Source organism: Bos indicus x Bos taurus, chromosome 13, assembly GCF_003369695.1.
Source record: "Bos indicus x Bos taurus breed Angus x Brahman F1 hybrid chromosome 13, Bos_hybrid_MaternalHap_v2.0, whole genome shotgun sequence".
In the NCBI taxonomy this organism is placed as follows: domain Eukaryota; kingdom Metazoa; phylum Chordata; class Mammalia; order Artiodactyla; family Bovidae; genus Bos; species Bos indicus x Bos taurus.
In genome coordinates this window covers 44,988,643-45,011,008 of record NC_040088.1, presented here as the reverse complement: position 1 = coordinate 45,011,008, position 22,366 = coordinate 44,988,643, and the positions used below count along the sequence as shown (strand labels likewise).

Genomic DNA, 22,366 nt, shown 5'->3' with positions numbered 1-22,366 from the left:
ATACTTTGTCTTGGCAAGATCAGATTAATATTACCATTATTCTGATGTGTGCACATATAGGCAGATTTGGAATTATGGAAGGACTCTCTTCTTAGATTCTCTGTCCCCTTTTCAGTTTCATTGACCCAAAATTAATCATCATTTTTATAAGGATGAAAACATGGTTTTGAATAACATGTATAGATTTTTGTCCATTTATGACTACAAAACTTTCTTTAGATGAGAAGAGAAATGTCTGAAAGGACCGTCACCGAAAATGTTAAAAAAGATGATTTCTTGATGGTGGATTTAAAATGATTTTTACTTCCTTTTTTGTTCTTTTCTCTTCTATACAGTGTGTTATTTATATTTCAAGAAAGTACTTCCCCATTTGGGGCTGTGAATGCATTACCTGTGAAATACATGGTTGGGCCAGATGCAGTGGAGCTGGGGGTGTCATGCTCTCTGAGGATAAACAGGGCAGCCAGGCCCGTCAGGTCTCTATCCCTCGTCCATGCCAGTTTCATCTCGGGAGAAGTTGGCCATGGCTGAGAAAGGCTAAACCCAGAGTAGATGGTACCTCACATTGTCTTCAGTTCTGAAATTCTGATAGTCTCTTGTTTCTGCCTCTGAAGGGCTTAGAAAGTGTATGTGCAGGGGTGATGCTCAGAATATTTAGTAAAGGTCAGCACTGTCTGTCAGCAACACCAGATGGAGCAGCCCCTGGGGCCTCCTGATGCCTGTGGTTAACACAGCATTTAGTGCTGCCTTTGAGTGATGGAGGGGGCGGGCATGGGGGTGCTTAGGACAGTCCTTACTCTTCACCAGCTCAGCCACACAGCAGCCTGGCGTTGGTGACATGTGAGGAGCAAGTGCACGTGATTACAAGGCTAAGTGATGCTCATCTGTGGAAAGCAAACAGGAAGTAGAATTCTGTACTGAAGATTCTCCAGGGTGTTATCCTTCCCCTCCCCTGATGCCCACTCAAATAGCAAACGTTCTTCCTGTTGGTACTTTTCTCCCAACCTGTGCACTTGTGTTCCAGGTGGTCGTGCTGGCGATGTACAACTTGTCCCTGGAAGGCAGCGGGAGGCAGGGCTATTTCCGGTGGAAGGAAGACATCTGTGCCTTTATTGAGAAACACTGGACTTTTCTACTAGGAAATAGGTAATGTGACTTTTAAAAGTCTTATCCTTGAATGAAGATGTAAAGAGCAAAATACATGCGACTTAAGACAGCCTAATGCAAGCCTTTAGAGCTTTAGCGTATACACTTGAGGCAGTTCCTAAAAATTTTTTAATCCAGAAGATGATTTCACTTTAAGTTAACAATCTCAGCAGAGGTGGGTATAATTACCAGCATAGATATAAGTGTAGGTTTCCATACTTCTTACCCTACATCCAGGGGAAACTACTGGTTTCTACTGAGCAGGAAGATGTTTGAACAGATTCTTAGACTGTTGAAAAACAGAGTTTGATTAAATGAAGCTGCATAATAGCTGGGTAGGTGACTAATTTGAGGACAGAGGACTATTATGTCCTTTTAGAGTCAGTGCCTTATAGGAGGTCAGAAGAAGAGAAATAATGGCAGTTATTGACTGGACTCATTGAAGTTGCTCTTCATTAATTACTAGTGTTTGTCTTTATTAGCTCTGGAAGGTAGAAACCATTGTGTACTTTTTGGCATTCATAACACTTTGCCAGGTCTAGGCAGATTTACATGCATGTGGTTTATTCATTTGTTACTCTTTTTTAAAAAAATTTACCTATTTATTTATTATTTTTGGCTATGCTGGGTCTTTGTTGCTGCATAGGTTCTCTCTAGTTGTGGTGACCAGGGGCTATTCTCTAGTTTCAATGCGTGGGCTTCTCATTGAGGTGGCTTCTCTTGCTGCGAAGCACAGGTTCTAGGGCACACAGGCTTCAGTAGTTGTGGTTCCTGGGTTCTAGAGCATAGGCTCAGTAGTCCTGAGCGTAGTTGCTTTGTCACGGGGGACCTTCCTGGACCAGAGATCGAACCTGTACCTCCTGCATTGGCAGGTGGATTCCTCATCACTGAGCCATCAGGGAAGCTCCATATTGCTATTTTTAAAATGGATAAGTGACAAGGACCTACTGCTGTATAGCACAGGAAACTCTGCTCAATATTCTATAACAACCTAGTTGGGAAAAGAATTTGAAAAAGGATAGATACATGTATATGCATAACTGAATCACTTTATACCTGAAATTAATACAACATTGTTAATCAACTGTACTCAAATATAAAAAGTTAAAAAAATAGATACAGACACTTTGGAGATCTGACTTAATATGAAGTATATTGCATTCCCTGGAAGATGGTACCTGTATATTCTGAGCAATATGTTTTGGGTGCTCAGTTGCTCGGTCGTGTCTGACTCTTTGTGACCTGATGCACTGTAGCCTGCCAGGCTCCTCTGTCCATGGAATTTTCCAGGGGAGAATATTGGAGTGGGTTGCCATTTCCTACTCCGCATTTGTTACTCTTTTTCATCATGATGCTTTGAGTTTGCCCCTCCTTTGTGACCCACTCCTTGGGTCATCAGATGTAGGGATGCCGGGCCACAGACATCCAGACCAGACGTTGAAGCTGAAGGTACATGTGCATCGAGCAAGATTTTCATTGCTCTCAGGGATTTAGCAAGTTGGCAGTTGCATTGGTGGATTGTTTGAGACTGTGATTGTTAGTTGCCTTCTGAAGTTCTGGCTGAGATGCACGAATCCTGCAGATTTGGGGCAATATGGACACGATAAAGGTGGGCACAGGGAGTTTGTGCCTGTCCTCGCCCATGTCCTCAGATGCCAAGAAGTCACAGCTGTGCCAGAGTTGCTGCGGGATCGGGGAGGGTGACCGTCTGCAGGCTGCCATGAGGAGAAATAGATTCAGTGCCTTTTTACAAAAGGAGCTATTTTTGTTCTGGAGATATTTAGTGGTACTAAGAAAAGAACTGACAGTTTAACTGGTTCTTTTTCTTAAGGAAAGGAAATCTGTTGTCTTAGTTTAATTATATAGGTCTATTTATGGAACTTAATACACCCCATTTGTAAGGGGCAGGGAAGGGAAAAAACTGATCAAATTAGATCTTGGCAGGTTTTCATGGTCAGTGCTGTTCTACTTGGTGGATTGTCCTCTAGAAGAAGCTGGACCATAAATTACAGTCCATTTGGTCAATTTTAGCTCTGAGTACAGTAGTGTCTAATGACCTCACATCCTTCAGCCCAGTGACAGACAGCCACACACGCCTTCCAGGAACAGCTTGGCACAGTGTGGGGTCTGGATGCACACACAGGACCGTGTCCTCCAATCATATCTGTGCTCTGATCTCCCGCTGCTGCTTCTGATCACAGAAGTGCTGACAAAGGGGTAAGCAGCCTTTGTCATTGCACCTCCCCGCACTGTTGCAGGCCCCGCCTCTCTGGCTGGATTGACTTTAAAGGAACTTAAGGGCTGGCACCTTCTTCCCCACCTTCACTTTCCTCTTTGTCCCTCTTTTGGAGCCAGACATTGAAGACTGAAGATGTTCGAAAGCAACCATCTATACAGGGGCGATTAGTCTCCATTCATGCCCAGGGGAAGGCACAGGCTTAGACGTGAGCCAAGAGGACCTTGAGTTTTCAGTCCAGCTGATTTCTGGCACAGAGACAGCTTGCAGCCATCATGTCCAGTGAACCCTGGGGAAAGAAGAAAGACTGACGTCCAAATGTCGGATGTTTGTTTTCAACAGACAAACCCTAAGGAATACACAGAGCCAGAAAGTATGACCCATTTGAAGGGAAAAAATAAACCCGAAACTATCCCTGAAGAAGGACTAATGGTGGAGTTACTAGTCAAAGACTTTAGAACAGCTTAGGGATGCCCAGAGAACTAAAGGAAGAGGTGGGAAACATCAGGCAGCAAGGTATGAATGAAACAGAAATACCATCAAAGAGATGGAAGTCCTAAGTAAATAAAAAAGAAGTTCTGGAGCTGAGAAGTACAATAACTGAAATGGGAAATTCACTAGAGGGATTTGAAGCCAAATAGGACAATGGGAAGAAAAATGAACAGAGCTCCAGAGACCTCTGGAGTAGGTTCCCCTGGTTAGACCTCTGGGTGGGGGTCTGGAAGTTTCAAAACCAGGTGAGATGGTAGCAGAAGAGAGGTACTCTGGGGCCAGAGGCTGGGGGTCACTCTCCCATCTCAGTGCTTAGGCCCTTTACAGTCTTTTTGGTTTTTTTTTGTGGAATTCTTTTGGTTTGTCTGTATTTGTCTAGTATATCTCTGTTCTTAAGAATACCTTTCTCCTTTGCCTTTTCAGCAGTATTTTCCATTGTTAGACTGGCCTTTGTAATTAAAGACGATTCTTCAGGATTTCTGGTCACTGGTTTATGTTTTTGAGGTGGAAATAGAACACTTTCCTTATATGATAGACCAACTTTTTACAGGAACCTGAGTACTTGACATTTTGTGTGCTGTGCATGCTCAGTTGTGTCTAATTCTATGTGATCCCATGGACTGTAGCCCACCAGGATTTCCCAGCAAGAATGCTGGAGTGGATTGCCATTTCCTACTCCTAGGGGGTCTTCTTGACCCAGGGATCCAACCTGCGTCTGCTGCATTGGCAGGCAGATTCTTTACCGCTATACCACCTGGGAAGCCCCAGTTGACATTTTACATATTTAAAATTTTGGGTGTATACACTCTAGTGTAGTTATTTTTAAATGCTTGTTGTGTTTTGGTTGGGGGGTGGGGGATTTGGTTAGAGTTGATTATTCCCCTGAGGCTCGACTCTGTGTTTGTGGGACGTACCATATAGTTATATTCCTCCTCTGCTACGTGAAGGCAGGTAGCAGAATGAGGGATGCCTCCGACTCCGTGTGTAAAATGAACTACTTACCAGGGCTAAGGACTCTCCTGCTTGCTTTCCTGAGACTTGGTTTAACTGATACATAAATGCTGCTACTGCTGCTAAGTCGCTTCAGTCGTGTCCGACTCTGTGACCCCATAGACGACAGCCCACTAGGCTCCTCTGTCCCTGGGATTCTCCAGGCAAGAATGGAGTGGGTTGCCATTTCCTTTTCCCCATACATAAAAGCAGCTCAAGTTAAATAAAATTAGCCTGTTGTTGTTGTCTAGTTGCTAAGTTGTGTCAGACTCCATGGGCTGTAGCCCACCAGGATTTCCCAGGCAAGAATGCTGGAGTGGGTTACCATTCCCTGCTCTAGGGGATCTTCCCAACTGAAACTCTATAATCATGTGGATTCTGATAAGAAGTGTTTTATGAGCTCTGTTTTATGGCATTATTCCATTTAATCCTCTCAGCAGCCTTGCCAGTTTTATTATCCTGATTTTAAAGATGAAGAACCTGAGGCAGCTGTTAATAGAAGGGGTGGTGGAGACGGGATTTGAAGCCATACAGAACCCTGTGCCTCTCCCTTACCTGAAGAGCTCTGTTCCTTCAAAGAGGCAGGTTCCGTAGCCCATCCCAGACCTGGAGGCAGAGACTGCACCATCTAGGTAAGGAGAGAGTTGTAAAGCCAGTAATTTTTAAATCCTCGGACTCTCAGGAAGAAGACTTCCACCTGGTGGAGCACAGTCGCTGGCTGCCTCAGCGTGGGGAGCCCCATGTACTTCCGCTCGGGAGCTCAGGAGTTCGGAGAACCAGGATGGTGGAAGCTCGTCCACAACAGGCCCCCAACGCTGAAACCCGAGGGAGAGAAGCTGTCCGCCTCCGCTCTGAAAGTGAAAGGTACTGTCATGAGCCCAGAAATGCCAGTGTAGACGACCTATTTTTACCAGGCAGGCACTGTGGCCTCCCTGGAGCTGCTCTGCTCCACAGTTTTCTTCTAACACAGGTTTTTATTCTGTAAATAAATAGTGTACAAAAATATTTTGTAACTTCCTAATCAAGGAATCCCCTAAACAGAGGAGCCTGGTGCACTACAGTCCATGGAGTCACAAAAGAGTCAGACATGACTTAGCAACTTTGTAAATTTCCTTGGGTATCTAAAAGGTTGTCTATTTTCAGTAAGTTTTTTTTATGTTTTTAACCTTTTTAGTATGGAAAATGTTAAATATACAGATGTGAAGAGAGTCATGTAGTGAATCCCTTCACACTTTTGTCTTTACTTTAGCTGTTAACCCTGGAGATCTCCTTTAATGTCATTTATCTGGGCCCCTGGGTGCTTCTTCCCAGCCCCCCACCCATCCACACCCTTGGGTTATTCAGAAGCAACTTCCAGGTATCAGCAGTTCCTTCTTAAATATTTCATTATTAGCCATAAGGGTTCTTTCCTGTAACCTCACCTTAATGGCATTTTCTCACTTATAAAAAACTAACAGTAGCTCCTTACTGTCACATATTGATCTGATTTTTTTAATCTAAAATCGTTTTGATAATAAACTTCTAACTTTTTAACAATGTAGCTGGGAATAAAACATATAATATTGAAGCTATAAAGTCTGAAAGTCCCTCTCCACCTCCTGCAGCTTAACTTCAGTGGGGCCACTGTTGTCTCTTGTGAGTGCTTTTAGAAGTCTTCTTTGTATATTTAAGCATTTTCTTAAAAAAAAAAAAAACTGGTTCATACTATATTACCTCTTCTCCAATTTTTCCACACTCACCAAGTATATCTTGGCCATCTTTCCATAGCAGTACATGTAGGTCTATCCTGTTCCTTTTATTTCATTGCATTTCACTGAGTAGCTGCATGATAACTAAACCATTACCCTGTTGATGCACATTTTGGTTATTTCTATCGTTTTTGTTATTTAAACAATACTTTAATACATTTGCCAATATTTTGTGATAAATTCCTGGAAATAGGTTATTGTATCAAAGGGCATATATTTATTCAAAATTTTAGTCATATTACCAAATTACCCTCCAAAAAGATGTGATAAACTTTATGCTCTACCAAAAAGACATGAAAATACCCTATTCCCCTGTGCTCTCTGAGCATTATCAAACTTTTAGTGTTAGTCACTCAGTCGTGTCCAGCTCTTTGTGACCCCATGGACTGTAGCCCTCCAGGCTCCTCTGTCCATGGAATTCTCCAGGCAAGAATACTGGAGTGAGTTGCCATTCCCTTCTCCAGGGGATCTTCCCAATGCAGGCACTGAACCCAGGCCTCTTGCATTGCAGGTTCTTTATCATCCCTAAGCCATCCCAGTTTCTAAACTTTTAACCTTTACCAGTTCCAGTAAGTGAAAGTCCGTGTGGAAAGTGTTTGTATTTACATTATAATTCCTTTTTCCTGGTTAAGAGAAATCTTAATCTTAGTTCAGGGCATTCATTGAACATTTCTCTTTCTATGGTAGTAGATTCACAATAAGTTAGTAAAAGTAGCTAGTGCTGAATCGGTATTTAAAAATTTAGATCTTTTGTTCTTCACCAGCAGCCTCCAAACCAACTTTAGATCCCATCATCACTGTTGAGGGACTTAGAAAGAGAGCGAGTCGGAATCCTGTGGAATCTGCCATGGAACTGAAAGAGAAAAGATCACGGACTCAGGAAGCCAAGGATATCAGGAGAGCCCAGAAAGAGGCGGCTGGCTTTGCTGACCGGAGCAGCTCTTCCACACCTGTCAAATTCATCAGCCGAGGCCGCAGGCCTGACGTGATTCTCGAGAAAGGAGAAGTCATCGACTTTTCGTCCCTGAGCTCCTCGGACCGCACTCCGCTCACGAGCCCATCGCCCTCACCATCCCTGGACTTCTCCGCCCCAGGGACCCCGGCCTCTCACTCAGCCACGCCCAGCCTGCTTTCGGAAGCTGACCTCATTCCGGATGTGATGCCGCCACAGGCCTTGTTTCATGGTGAGCCGTTGTTCTGGGGTCTCAGGGCCTGTGTGGCCCTTGGGGCGGTGAGTGTGCTTTCCCTGGGGGGCGGTGGGGCCACATTTCCTCACTTACTTTCTGTTTCTCACAGATGACGATGAGATGGAAGGAGACGGTGTCATAGACCCTGGGATGGAGTACGTCCCGCCCCCTGCCGGTACGGCTGCCTCAGGGACAGGGCTCGGGGGCAGAAAGAAGGTCAGGGCCCCCGAGCAGATCAAGCAGGAGGTAGAGAGTGAGGAGGAGAAGCCCGACAGGATGGACATCGACAGTGAGGACACAGACTCCAACACGTCCTTGCAGATGAGGGCTCGAGAGAAGAGGAAACCTGTACTGGAGAAGGACCGGAAGCCCAAGGGGCCCAAGTTCACCCCCGTGAGCATCTATGAGGAGAAGCTGCTCCTCAGGCGGCTGGAGGCCTGTCCTGGGGCCGTGGCCATGACCCCTGAGGCCCGGCGACTGAAGCGGAAGCTGATCGTCCGGCAGGCAAAGAGGGACCGGGGGCTGCCACTCTTTGACCTGGATCAGGTCGTGAACGCTGCGCTCCTGTTAGTGGACGGAATTTACGGGGCCAAAGATGGAGGAGTTTCCAGGCTTCCAGCTGGACAGGCCACGTACAGGACGACCTGTCAGGACTTTAGAATCCTTGACCGGTACCAGGTGGGTGTTGTCTCACTCTTCAACTCCTGGGACTGTGGCTCCCTGGTGCGTTCTGGAGAGTGGAAGAACAGTGAAGGGAGAAGTGCAAAGACGACTGGGCTGTGTTTATTTTAATTGTCCAGCGTGAACATTCCTGAATACATCTGAGTTTGGGTTTCTGTTTTCCTTTTGGGTATTCTAGACAGAACCTAGACATTCTCTGCATATCTCTTAGTCTCCGAGGGTGGCTACTCATGTTCTGGGTTGTAGCTTTGACTGGCAGGTTTGTGGAGGATGTACAGTGTGCCAGTGTACCAGACGCTGAGCTGAGCAGGAGTGAAGGTGTGGTTTCATTTGTGTAGTTAGGAGACACCCTGCAGGAAGAGCAGCGAGTCGGCGTGGTGTCCGCCTGGCCGGAGGACACTAGTGTGTGAGCGCTCCAGGGACAGGTGATTGCGCCACAAGTGCCAGAACTCCACCCTCCCATGGCAGGAGCCAGCCAGTCTCTCTCCTGTGTCTTGCTGGCATTGCTGCTAACCATTCCTTAACTAATTTTGCTACTCTGATGGCTATAAAATGAAGTCGTGTTTTTTTTGTTTGTTTTTTGGATGCATTTCTTTGATTACAGGTGAAGTTAGAACATTCTCCTGTTTCCTGGTTGTGCTTTGCTTGTCTGGACTGTTTGCATGTTTCCTGTCTTCTTCTGTGGTGGGCTGGTCTTCTACCTGTCTTCTCTGGACACTGGTGGGGTGTGGACTTTGCTGCTGGTATTCTGGTTACCCAGCACTGCGCTGCATGTGGGGCTGTTCTTCCCGGTGCTGGGCCTTTCCCTATGGGCCTTTCTATTTGAAATGCTCTTTCTTGAGTTCTGGAATTTCCTGGCATCTATTTCTGTCTGTTCGGAGCACTCCTGTTATTTGGCTGTTGGACCCTCTTAACCAGAGGTGTGCAAGCCTTTTCTCTGAGGGGTCAGAGAGTAAGTAGCTGTAACTTCGCTACCCAGCTCTGCTGTGTGGTGTGAGGGCAGCATACACGACTGATGAAAGGCATCACTGTGCGCCAGAAACAGTATGTACGAAAGCAGGCTGGATTCGGTCTCTGGGTTCTGTAGTTTCCAAAGACCTTCACTCCAGCTGGATCCCTGTAATTCTTTTCCTGTTTCTCCTTCCTGGGAAGCCGTAACCTGCCTGCCTGCATCTTAGGAACCTTGTGAGGAGAGCCAGGGGCTGACCATGCAGTTGTTAAACTTCCCCTGAGTCTCCCTGTTTTCTGGACAGAACTTCTACCCTTGGCTGCATCAGAATCTCTCATTGGAGCCTCCAGACAATCTGGTCTGCCCTGAAGGGAGAGGTGGTTTCTGTATGTGGATGGCAGAAGTGTCATTGGAGCTTTAATACCTCTTGACCCAAGAGACCCCTCAGTCTATGGCCCCCTGCCCGCCCTCAGCTTCACTTGGACCTGATGTCCTTGCTGACCTGAGACACTGGTTCTGGCCTGTCCTCACAGCCACCTTAGGTTTGGGCTCTCCTGGTCTTAGTCACTTGCCACTTATTCATATGCTTTTGTGCTGTCATCTGGTCACCTGTTCTTTGTTCCTTTTAATCACTATACTTAACTGTTAAAATTATGAAAGGCATCTTACCCATACAAGAACACATACAGGTATAGTTTAGAAGTTAATAAGATCAGTAAGAAACAGGGCATTAAAACCACCTTAATTCTGCAGCCTGCCCACTTCCCCAGAGGAAGCGACTCTTTGACTTTTAGTGTTAACCATTCCCTCTGCCTTTTTAAACTCTTTATCCATAAACAGTGTAGGAAGCATGGATGGAGCATGCTGCTATTAGATGAAGCCTTCCAGAAGAAGACAGGCTTAATGTGTTTTGCAGGTCACTGATGTAATTGTGTCCCCAAACGTGTGTATTTTCCTGACTCCTGGTGCCTGTGCATGTGACCTCACATGGAAATAGGGCCTTTGCAGATACAAGTAGTTAAGCTGAGGTTGCATGGGGCAAAGTGGGCCCTTAGCCCAGCATGACTGGTGTCCTCCCAAGAACAGGAGAACCACTGCCAAGTGACGGCCCAGGCAGTGGTTCGAGCGGTGTGTCTGCAGAGCTGAGGAGCACAGGCCTTGAGGCCACACCAAAAGCCGAGAGAAGGGCCTGGCATAGGTTGTCCCTTGGAGCCTCAGAGAGCACAGCCCTGCTGAGGGGTCTTACTGCTCCGCACGCAGCTTTTCAGTTCAGTTCAGTCGCTCAGTCGTGTCCGACTCTTTGCGACCCCATGAACCGCAGCACACCAGGCCTCCCTGTCCATCACCAATTCCTGGAGTCCACCCAAACCCATGTCCGTTGAGTCGGTGATGCCATCCAACCATCTCATCCTCTGTCGTCCTCTTCTCCTCCTGCCTTCAGTCTTTCCCAGCATCAGGGTCTTTTCAAATTAGTCAGCTCTTCACATCAGGTGGCCACAGTATTGGAGTTTCAGCTTCAACATCAGTCCTACCAATGAACACCCTTCTTTGGTGTTCATTGGTAGGACTGATCTTCTTTAGGATGGACTGGTTGGATCTCCTTGCTGTCCAAGGGACTCTCAAGTCTTCTCCAACACCACAGTTCAAAAGCATCAATTCTTCAGCACTCAGCTTTCTTTATTGTCCAACTCTCACATCCATACATGACTACTGGAAAAACCATAGCCTTGACTAGACGGACCTTTGTTGGCAAAGTAATGTCTCTGCTTTTTAATATGCTGTCTAGGTTGGTCATACCTTCCTTCCAAGGAATAAGCGTCTTAATTTCACGGCTGCAATCACCATCTGCAGTGATTTTGGATCCCAGAAAGGTAAAGTCAGCCACTGTTTCCACATCTATTTGCCATGAAGTGATGGGACCGGATGCCATGATCTTAGTTTTGTGAATGTTGAGCTTTAAGTCAACTTTTTCACTTTCCTCTTTCCCTTTCATCAAGAGGCTCTTTAGTTCTTCTTCACTTTCTGCCATAAAGATGGTGTCATCTTCATATCTGAGGTTATCGATATTTCTCCCAGCAATCTTGATTCCAGCTTGTGCTTTTACCTGCACCTTAGTTCTCTGCCTGCCTTATTCCTGGTGCCAGACAAAACTGGTGCTGCCAGTTGCATTGTAAGAGGATTCTGCAGTACAGGTTGGACTGGTTCTCACTTCACCCAAAGCCAGCTCTAGATTCTGGCTTGAAATCTCTTAATTTTAATCTATCTGCTTCCCAGTTACTGTGGTTTCTTCTGATCTTTTTGTTCTTGTGTATTTGTCTTTTATTTATTTATTTTTAAAGACTATTTCTATAGTTGTGGCGGGGTTTTGGGAAGAAGTAAAATTAAATGTTTGTGTTTCATCCCCCATCTTAACCTGGAATGTTAGTGTCACTTTAATACAGTTATATAGGGGAGCAGCCGTAAATGCGTTTGTTCAATCCACTTGCCTTCTCGTCCTCTGATCAGTATATTCGTAGCTGTAACTGTCCCTGTGATATTTTAGCCATTACTCATGACTTTTGAAATGATGTGACTTTTTTTATAGTTCAGTATTTAGTGTTTTGCAATTTTTGTTAACCTTTCCTCTTTAACTCAAGAGTTATTTAGTGCTAAATAACTCTTAGTTTTCAGATACATGAGAATTTTTATACTATCTTTTAGTAATTGATTTAATTTCTAATCAGATTATTTTGTAGTCAGAGAAAATAGTCTATGTGACGTTGATGCTTTTCTATAGAGAAAATTGTTCCATTTTTATTCTTTTTATAGGTCTTAACTTAAGACATGTATTTCTTTTTCTGTATTATTTTTTAAATATTACCATGTGATCCTCGCCCTACAAACAAAAAACTACCTCTGCCTGCTCTCCTTTTCCTTTTTTCCATTGTGTTGCTTATTTAGTCAACAATAAACCTCACTAAACTTAAACTTTTCATTCACTTCCCATCATTTCTTCCAGGTTAATTTCTTGCTGAAGCACTTTTTGTAACAGTTCTTAAAATGTGGTCTTTTTGAAGTTCAGAACATCCTCACTCTCACATTTCAATGATAGTATAGCTGGATATAAAATTGTCATTTTTTTTCCCCTGTTGACATTTAGCATCACCACTTCATCATCACCTCACTATCAGCTTGTTCCTGAAGCTGCGTTGTCATTCTTAACACTTGCTTCTTTATAGGTGGTCTTCTTTTATTCTCCTGTGCCCTGGAAGCTTTCACAGTTTTCTCTTTGTTTTTGATATTTATTTGTATTCACACACTTTAAGTGCTTTTGCTTTCATTTATCTTGCCTGGCACCTCTGCCCTTTTGTTACAGGTGACCGATAGACTTCTTAGCATTTGTCCTCCTCGTTCTGTGAGCTCCTTGGATCTGTGGTTTTGGTTTGGTGTCTGATTAACTTGGGGAAATCCTCAGCTGTTATCATTTCAGGTATTTCTTCTGTCCTGTGTGCTCCTCCTGCTATTCCCATTTTGCATATATTACACTTTTAGTAGTTACACCACAGTTTTCAGATATTCTTTTCCTTTCTGGGGGTGGGTAGGGGCTTTTTTTTCCTCTCGGCTTTTCAGTTTTGGCATTGGGTCTCAGCACTTGGCTTAGAGTATTCAGAAAACCATGTTGAAAACAGATGTGCTGTCATCCAGGCTCTGTTGTTCCATTTACAGAGCACAGGCTGTGTAGACGGAGCATAAATCAGACGGTGAGTGAGCACTGGCTTCAGCTTACCACCACCAGCTGCATTAGCCCCTCCTCATAAGAGAGTCAGCCTAAGAGAAAAAAAAAGTCAGCCTGTCCTTTGAAGCTTTGAAGCCTGAAGCCAGGCACTGACTTCTCCTCTCTACTTATTAAAGTCCTGGATGGCAGCTTCTTCCACTGGATGACTGTTCCATCTACATTGACATTCTGTGGTTTAGTGCAGCCACCTTCTGTCACTATCTCACCTAAGTCTTCTGTATGACCTGCCACAGCTTCTGCATCAGCACTTGCACTTCTCTCATGGAAACAGATGGCTTCTTGCCTTAAACCTCATAATCCTTAAACCTCTACAGGCCTCAGACTTTTCTTCTGCAGCTTCCTCACCTCTCAGCCTTTTTGGAATTGAAGGGAGTTAGGGCGTGGCTCTGGATTAGACAGTGACTTAAGACAGAGGAGGTCCCCGACACCAGGAGCAGGGAGATGACAGTACTGAACGAGCAGGGACTTTTCCTTCAAGTGAGTGCCATGGGGAGCGCGGTGGGAGGTGGACTGCACCTTTTGTGGAGGTGATGCTCCATGGTTCTGATCCTCAGGAGGAGCCCGTCCAGGAAGGTTTAGGGCAGGAAGGCCCCGAGGCAGGATTTCATTTGGCACGTGGGGTGGGAATGTCTTAATGGCAGAGGACCTGGCCAATGGGGTCGTGGATCCTGCAGGGCGTGGAACAGGAGTCTGTGTCTATTCTGAATGCACAGCTGGAAGCCATGTAGGAGTTTCAGACCAGGAAGGTGACTTTTATTACTTTTTAAAAGTAGGCTCTGGCCTTGTGTTCAGATGGATGGGGTGGCATGAGTGTGGCAGGGAGGAGCCCGGTAGGGGGCAGGGGTAGTTCATGGACCAGGCAGAAGCTAAGGATGGTTAACCTGGTGTGGAAGCCAGGGAGACAGATAAGGTGAGGACTGTGCATATCCGGGGGTCTCACAGACCTCACCTCCACATGCTGACTTGACGCTGTTCACAGGCTCAGTGGCTGGTGTTACCTGTTCTCAAGTTGCATACCACCCCAAAACTTAATAGCTTAAAACAATAACTATTTCTGAGTCTGTGGGTTGACTGGGTTCAGCTGGGTATTTTTCTACTTCATGAGCTGAAGGAAGGGGCACCCTGTGGCTCCACTTAGCTGGAGCTTGGTCCGCTAGAGCCTGTTTACATGTGGCCACCAGCCCTTCAGTGTCCCACCTGGGTACCACAGCAGCTGGACTCGAGGAGGAAGCCACCAGCTCCCTTATGGCCTGTGCTCAGAGGTCCCAGAGTGTTATTGCTTCTGCCATGTTCTGACCGGTCAGGCCTATGTCAGGCCTGCCAGGTTCCAGAGGAGGGGACATTGACTTCGTCTTTTGATACAGGAGATGGGTGTGCCTTCAGGCTCAGGAGGAAACGGGCTGTACTTGGAAACTGTGTACCCCAAGTTTGAATTTCACTTGAAAACTCAAAGTCCTGGCAGAATTTCAGAGTTGATTGGCCTCTGAAAGTTTTGGTGTCCAGTTTGGGGAAGTAATCAGAGCAAAATTATTAAGAAAGGAATTCATGCTCTTCTTCCAACAAAGTTATTTTCTAGCCCAAGAGCAAGCTGATTCTACAAAAACAACTCAGGTTTCTAAACTTCATCCAACCCCTGGCAAACCGCTTTGTAAATGTACTTTTTAATCTTCCGTCTGAGCTGTTTGCTATGAAACCTAATTGTCCGTGTTCTATTACGACATGACCGAGGGCCCTTGAGCAGCCCTGTGTGGAGAGCAGGCGTCTGCAGGCCTGTGGGGAGCAGGGACCATGTCCCCTCTACCCTCTGGTCAGTCCTCTCTGCTCACACTGAGGTGTAGGGATAATAATCTATGTCAGTCCTACTTTTGTGAGATTTACTCAGTAGAGACATATTGTAATAAATCCATATACACATGCAACAGTGATTTCTGCCATGGTAACAGAGACCCTTCATGAGACAGGAGCCGTGTATGTGTGTGTACATGTGTGTGTGACCCACCTGATGCTTGGACTGACTGATATTTGATGAACGGATTCAAGGTGCCTTATAGACAACATGAAACTTGGAGAAGCTATACATAACTTAAAACTTTTTAATTATTTTGCCTTTAAACTATTAAACTGCAATTAGGAGGGCAGGAGAAACCACGTTCATTCCTCAGGAACGCTGAAGCGCCCGAGTGAGCCGCACTCTCCGTGAGCGTCGCCAGTAATGCTCAACTCCAGCACACTGTGCACGTGTTTGAAACCAAGTCCGTTTCTTGTTTTGTATTTTCTCTCTGGAAATTGCAGGGCGGTGGTCTTAAAATAAATAAACTAAACTCGGCAGCCCAAAAAAAAAAAAAAAAAAAAAAAAACTGCAATTAGGTTTTCATATCCAGTTTTATGCAAAGGTACTTATGAAGTTTTTATGAACCTTAAATTTTCCAGTTAAGTCCTGCAGAAAGACCTACCTTCTGCCACATAAAAATGTCCTAAGTACTACTCATCTGTAGAAATGAAACCAGCCCTTTGAGTAATTTTATTTTTGTATAACTGGCCTGTCTTTCTCACAGACTGCCTTGCCATCCAGGAAAGGATTCCGGCACCAGAGCACAAAGTTTCTGTACCGTTTGGTGGGATCGGAAGATACGGCTGTGGACCAGAGCATCGTCAGCCCATACACGTCTCGGATCCTGAAACCCTACATCAGGTACACAGAGGACAGCTGTGACACTGGGTGTGGCACGAGCAGTGGTGCTTGGGTTCTGAGCCAGCCCCAGCCTCCCCACGTCTGTGAACTGGCGTTGGCAAGGACCAGGCCTCTGCTCTGTGTCTAGTCTCGTCCTGAAACAATATACAGTGTGTTTCAACTGTATATTATTATAGAAAGGTTGGTCCCTTTGAAATAAATATACAGGGCAACTCTGAGATTTCATTCTGATTATTATACTTATTGTTTTATTTTAAATTGTACATAGTTAGTTGTCTGCAAAAGGAAACAAGGGGACGGTGGGGCCTGTCTGTGGACTGATGATGAATATCCCATGTAGGCAGCACCTGGACAGTGAGCTGGCCAGAGAGTTCCCACCCCCACCCGCACTGGGCTGCACATGACTGACAGTTATCTCTGCCACCCCAGTCATGTGTCCTCCTGGCCCAGCCCCCCACGCTCCCCCTGGGCAGACCCATGGGTCAGCATACAAGCCTGCTCCTTGCCCCTGGGTCTCCGGATGTCCAGGCGGAGTTGGGCCTTCCTCCCCGGGCTCTGTCCTGGGTCAGAGGGTGGAATTAGAAAGCCGTTTCTGTTTCCACAGTCCATTCATTAAGGCTCACCAGCACTAGTGGACTTCCTGGCAGGTTCCACTAGGTCTTGTCTAACGAACGTTAGTAGAGATAATTTTAAGTGTCATACCAGAAGAATACTGTAGCTCTTAAGTCAGCTGACGTATAAAGTAGTGCAAATTAATTTAAAATTTTCAGCAGATCAAGGAGCATTGTGAATCAAATGGCTGGGAGTAATGGGTATTTTCCTTGTCTTCTGTGTGTTTCTTTTCTGGATTCTGGAGGCGTGATTATGAAACAAAGCCACCCAAACTGCAGCTGCTCTCCCAGATCCGCTCCCACCTGCACAGGGGGGACCCTCACTGGATGCCGGAGCCAGACGCCCCTCTTGATTACTGCTATGTCCGGCCAAATCACATCCCAACCATAAACTCCATGTGTCAGGAGTTCTTCTGGCCTGGTATGTTCTCCCTATTCAAGCTCAGCAGGTCCACCTTCTGTATCGTTCACTTCAGCAGTTTTTAAAACTAGTGTGTGTGTCATGTGACCCCAAAACCTTTACTCATATGGTTTCATTCAGTTTGTCTGCTCATATAGACAGTTTAAAATATGAACATCTCTTTCTCTCCTAAGATCAGGAAGAAGCGAGTAGTTCAGTTCAGTTGCTCAGTCGTGTCCGACTCTTTGCGACCCCATGAACCGCAGCACACCAGGCCTCCCTGTCCATCACCAACTCCCGGAGTCCACCCAAACCCATGTCTATCGAGTTGGTGATGCCATCCAGCCATCTCATCCTTTGTCGTCCCCTTCTCCTCCTGCCTTCAATCTTTCCCAGCATCAGGGTCTTTTCAAATGAGTCAGCTCTTCGCATCAGGTGGCCAAAGTATTGGAGTTTCAGCTTCAACATCAGTCCTTCCAGTGAACACCCAGGATTGATCTCCTTTGGGATGGACTGGTTGGATCTCCTTGCAGTCCAAGGGACTCTCAAGAGTCTTCTCCAATACCACAGTTCAAAAGCATCAATTCTTCGGCACTCAGCTTTCTTTATAGTCCAACTCTCACATCCATACATGACTACTGGAAAAACCATAGCCTTGACTAGACGGACCTTTGTTGGCAAAGTAATGTCTCTGCTTTTTAATATGCTGTCTAGGTTGGTCATACCTTCCTTCCAAGGAGTAAGCATCTTAATTTCACAGCTGCAGTCACCATCTGCAGTGATTTTGGATCCCAGAAAAATAAAGTCAGCCACTGTTTCCACATCTATTTGCCATGAAGTGATGGGACCGGATGCCATGATCTTAGTTTTGTGAATGTTGAGCTTTAAGTCAACTTTTTCACTTTCCTCTTTCCCTTTCATCAAGAGGCTCTTTAGTTCTTCTTCACTTTCTGCCATAAGGATGGTGTCATCTTCATATCTGAGGTTATTGATATTTCTCCCAGCAATCTTGATTCCAGCTTGTGCTAACTCCAGCCCAGCGTTTCTCATGATGTACTCTGCATATAAGTTAAATAAGCAGGGTGACAATATACAGCCTTGACACACTCCTTTTCCTATTTGGAACCAGTCTGTTGTTCCATGTCCAGTTCTCACTGTTGCTTCCTGACCTGCATACAGATTTCTCAGGAGGTAGGTCAGGTGGTCCGGTATTTCCATCTCTTTAAGAATTTTCCACAGTATATTGTGATCCACACAGAAGTTAAAGCAATAAACAGTGCCGTTTGTTCCTCTTCCCTGTTTGTCTCTGGTTTCAGAAGAAATGGTTCACCCTGTTATCTCCCGCATGTATCGAGATCCCAGGCTGGTGGCTTGGATGTGTCTGGACACTTTTGATGTTTGCTTAATAATTCTGTGTGCTTTGTTTACTTAACTAGTCCTTGGTGTTAGTACAGCCAAAAGTTGTTTTTAAAAAGCCAAAAACCCCAATCACAGACTTTGAAAATAATAGACCCAATGCAATATATCATTTTATCAGCCTTACCACATTATATATAGTCTCTGAAGTCATCAATTAAAGGAACACTCTCTCATTGCTAAATGTATGTTCTTTGTGGCTCTGCTTTGAAATGTAAAGGAAACAATACGTCTTCTAGGGGCTGGATAAGATTTTGTCAGGATGTCAGTGCATGTAGTGGGGGGTGGGATGGGGCTGAAAGGAACGTTCTGGGAGTGTCTGTTTCTTCCTGTCCCTGCGCGAGGTGGCTTCCAAACAATAAGCGTGGAATTATGTGATATTTAACTCCTTTATTGTAAAAAGTGACATTTGTACCAAAGAGCTTGTCAGTGGTCTGTGTATGAGGTAAAGAACACGACAATTTGGGCGGTCTTAGATCTTCCCTTCAGGTCTGGGTATCTCTCATCTCACCTGAGGCAGATTCCCGAGGCACGGCATTGGGGTATGTGCCAGCTGGCGCACATGGCCCAGAGGCCAAGCTCAAAGCCAGGTGTGCCCACTTCCAGCCTGCGTGCTCTCTCCTATCCACCTTGTCCCACTTCCCTTCTTTAACATATGTACACAGACCAGATGATGCTAATTTTGGTATTTATGTGTGGCGTCTGCAGTGGTGTCTCTGTCTGCAGTCTGGGTGTTTTTAGCAGGCAGGTGCAGCTGAAGCACAGACTGAACAGCCTGCCGCTCACTCATCCCAGAGCCTGGGCTGACTGATCGCTTCTCTGCATAGGCGTCGACCTGTCCGAGTGCCTGCAGTACCCTGACTTCAGCGTCGTCGTCCTCTATAAGAAAGTCATCATCGCGTTCGGCTTCATGGTCCCCGACGTGAAGTACAACGAAGCTTATATTTCGTTTCTGTTTGTCCATCCTGACTGGAGGAGAGCGGGGATCGCAACTTTCATGATTTATCATCTGATTCAGGTATGTTGTCTCTGCTCACTGTCTGCCTACCTGCCCTGAAAGGCTTGGAGTGCGGACGGGGCCAGAGCCAGGCAACACCAGGTGAAGGGGAGCCAGCTCTGTTGTCCACAAGGTTATTTACACCTAGACAGAAGCCTCACCCCCAAAGAGGTCACTCCTCAGACCCAAGTTTCAAAGAAATCAGTTTGTGGACATGTGTAATAAATAAAATGAGGTGCGTACAGAGGTAAGAGCCTGCAACACTCAGACCGTCTTTTTTTTTTTAGTTAATTTTTATTTGGCTGCACCAGGTCTTTCTTGCAGCACGTGGGATCTTTGATCTTCATTGCAGAAGTCAAACTTTTAGTTGCAGCACATGGGAATCAAATTCCTGGTCATTCCCTCACCAGGAATCGAACCCGGGCACCCTGCATTGGTTGCGTGGAGTCTTAGCCACTGGACCACCTGGGAAGTCCGGGACCGTCCATCTTGTAACTGCTTCTGGTCTTGGAGTCACCACCGTGGTGACTCTGAGAAGTGGGGGTGAACATGTGATTTTTAGTTCTTAGGTATTTTTAAACATTTTAACAAAACCATTTATCAGGGATTTCCCTGGTGAACTAGTGATTAAGACTGCACTCCCAATGCAGGGGGTGCGGGTTCTGTCCCTGGTGGGGGAACTAGATCCCGCATGCCACCCAGCATGACCAAAACCAAAAAAACCTCATCCTATCAGCAGTAGGTATATTCTGTTATTGCCGCTTATTTGTAGTTTTACTGTCACTGTGTAAGCTGCTGTGAACCTTCTAAGTAATCCATCCTTTGATGTATCTGTATCACCTTTGAGGAAGATAGACCATATATTTATATACAAACACCAGAAGCACAGGCAAGGTTTTTTTTTTACCCCAGAATTCATCTGGTGACTTACTTAGAAGCCATTCGGTATGGAGCACTGTGTGTCATGTAGGCAAGGTTCTTTTTAAATAGGAGTTGGTGATTGAATGTTTTTTCCCAGTTTTTAATGAAACTTGCTCAATAATTATCACATGTTGGTGTCTGTCCACCTTTGATGAGGCATCTTAGTATAGGAAGCCTTAAGGACGGGGTTGTAAAACCTCCAAGACTCATGAAGCCCACAATCTCAGCACCTCCTCACTAAAGAGCCAATTCTGAGTTTATGTAACTTCCGGTGCTCTCTTCTGTGTGGCTAAAGAATCTGAGAACCTGCCTAGCTGCAGTAGACAGACACCCCTCTTTTCCCCCACTGGATAAGGCTGGTGCTACGTGAAGAAACCTCAGTTCTGAGAAGTCTGGGAGTGCTGGGGCGGGGGAGGGGGGGGAGGGGGTCGTCTTTGGGATTCGGAATGTCCCTAGGGGATACCCAGCTTGTATAATTAAACAGAAGTCTTGAGGTTTCATACCCGGTCACATAACTTGACATCTTTCCTAGTAGGTCCAGGGGGAAGCGTTTATGATTGTCTTGCAGGATGACATCTAGTTTTTAAAAACAGAACGTCTGGTTTCATCCCTTGTTTCTTCAAGGTTGTCATAGTGTTTGGTATTGTTACGCTGGATATACTTAAATGTAACTGAATTATAAAACAGTTGGCAGTGAAATATCCCCAGTGGCTCTTTGCTCCAGAGAGGAAAAAACTGGATACAAACCAGGGTCCTTAAGGCTTCGTATACTAAGAGGCCTCATTAAAGGTGGACAGACACCAACATGTGGGAATTACTGAGCAAGTTCCATCAAAAACTGGGAAAAAACATTCAATCAGCTTACCGTCCACCTCCTCAGTCTGGAACGTTTCATCGAGGGTTTTGGCGGCGGCCAGCGGGCTTGGGTCCCCCGACGGGCGCTAGCTGGTGGGGCCGTGCCCCAGCCTCAGGCCGGACTCTTCCAGCCTCCATACCTGACTGCCTGCATGTCAGGGACTCTCTCCACCCACTCCTTTTCCCCGAGGCTCTCTCGTTCCCACTGTGTGCTTCTCCACTCTCTTGCAGACCTGCATGGGCAAGGACGTGACCCTGCACGTCTCTGCCAGCAACCCTGCCATGCTGCTCTACCAGAAGTTCGGGTTCAAGACGGAAGAGTACGTCTTAGACTTTTATGACAAGTATTACCCCCTGGAGAGCACGGAGTGTAAGCACGCCTTCTTTCTGCGTCTGCGACGCTGACATGAGCGCGGCTCCTCACGGGGCACAAGTGCTTGGAGGAGAGGGCTGACGTGAGTGCAGCTCCTCACGGGGCGCACATGCTTGGAGGAGAGGGCTGATGTGAGCGCAGCTCTTCATGGTGCACGTGCTTAGAGGAGAGGGCCAACAGGAGGCCCGGCAGCAGCACTCACCCATTGCAGGTTCTGAGCTCCGCGGAGCTGAGGGGCGTGGGCGGACGCGTGTGTGGTGACCCCCTGGTCAGCAGAGTCACTGGACAGGCCTTTGTCCGCACCTTGGACTCCCAAGGTCAGCCAAGACTGCCAGGTGTGCCGACTTCAGCCGAGAGCGCGTTCAGCCAGAAAGGCCTGAGCTGATCTTCCTGAGGAGAGATGTTCTGTCCCATTTAAAGTGAGCAGAGTGATTGTAGTCCAAGATCCCAGCTGTGTCCGCGAGGCCTTGCGCTGTCCTGGTGACGACCACATGCTGACCCAGCCTGTCCCAACCCGGCTGTGCTGTCCCCAGAGCGGGGCATGCGCTGACTTTGGTCACAGTGTCTGTGTGTGACGTTGCCTCACCTTTCTCCTGTGAGCATTTCCGGCTGGGGCCCTGGCCTGGGAGGCGAGAGCTCTTCTCCTGTCCTGTGAAGTGAGGTCAGTTTGGGGCTGGAGGAGCCGGGCAGCCTGCCATTTGACTGTGCCCCTGACGGAGGTGTGCGGTGATGGAGGGGTCAGCCATGGACAGACACACCTCGCGTCTGCCGGCCGAGGCTGTTGGCTGGCTTGTGGAGAGTGGAAGTAGACCATCAGTCAGGTGCTTTTGGATTTAGTAGAAATGCTTCCCACAGTATCAAATGTTCTCAAATAAAATATTTTCTTGTTACAACCTA

At 46.3% G+C, this 22,366-nt stretch overlaps 1 protein-coding gene across 3 annotated transcripts in view; it reads left to right on the top strand.

The window, feature by feature from the left end:
- KAT14 (lysine acetyltransferase 14) overlaps positions 1-22,366 on the top strand; it is a 26,476-nt gene extending 4,110 nt beyond the window's left edge. The window contains exons 3-10 of one of the 3 annotated variants that reach the window (XM_027559655.1): positions 1,025-1,146; positions 5,547-5,728; positions 7,377-7,796; positions 7,909-8,477; positions 15,760-15,896; positions 16,753-16,928; positions 19,151-19,341; positions 21,328-22,366. In XM_027559655.1, coding sequence (XP_027415456.1) covers positions 1,025-1,146; positions 5,547-5,728; positions 7,377-7,796; positions 7,909-8,477; positions 15,760-15,896; positions 16,753-16,928; positions 19,151-19,341; positions 21,328-21,501 — 1,971 coding nt within the window. In that variant the 3' untranslated portion in view covers positions 21,502-22,366. Of the gene's footprint in view, positions 1-1,024; positions 1,147-5,546; positions 5,729-7,376; positions 7,797-7,908; positions 8,478-15,759; positions 15,897-16,752; positions 16,929-19,067; positions 19,097-19,150; positions 19,342-21,327 lie in introns of those variants that run through there. The other 2 variants (XM_027559656.1, XM_027559657.1) reach the window with 2 other exon arrangements.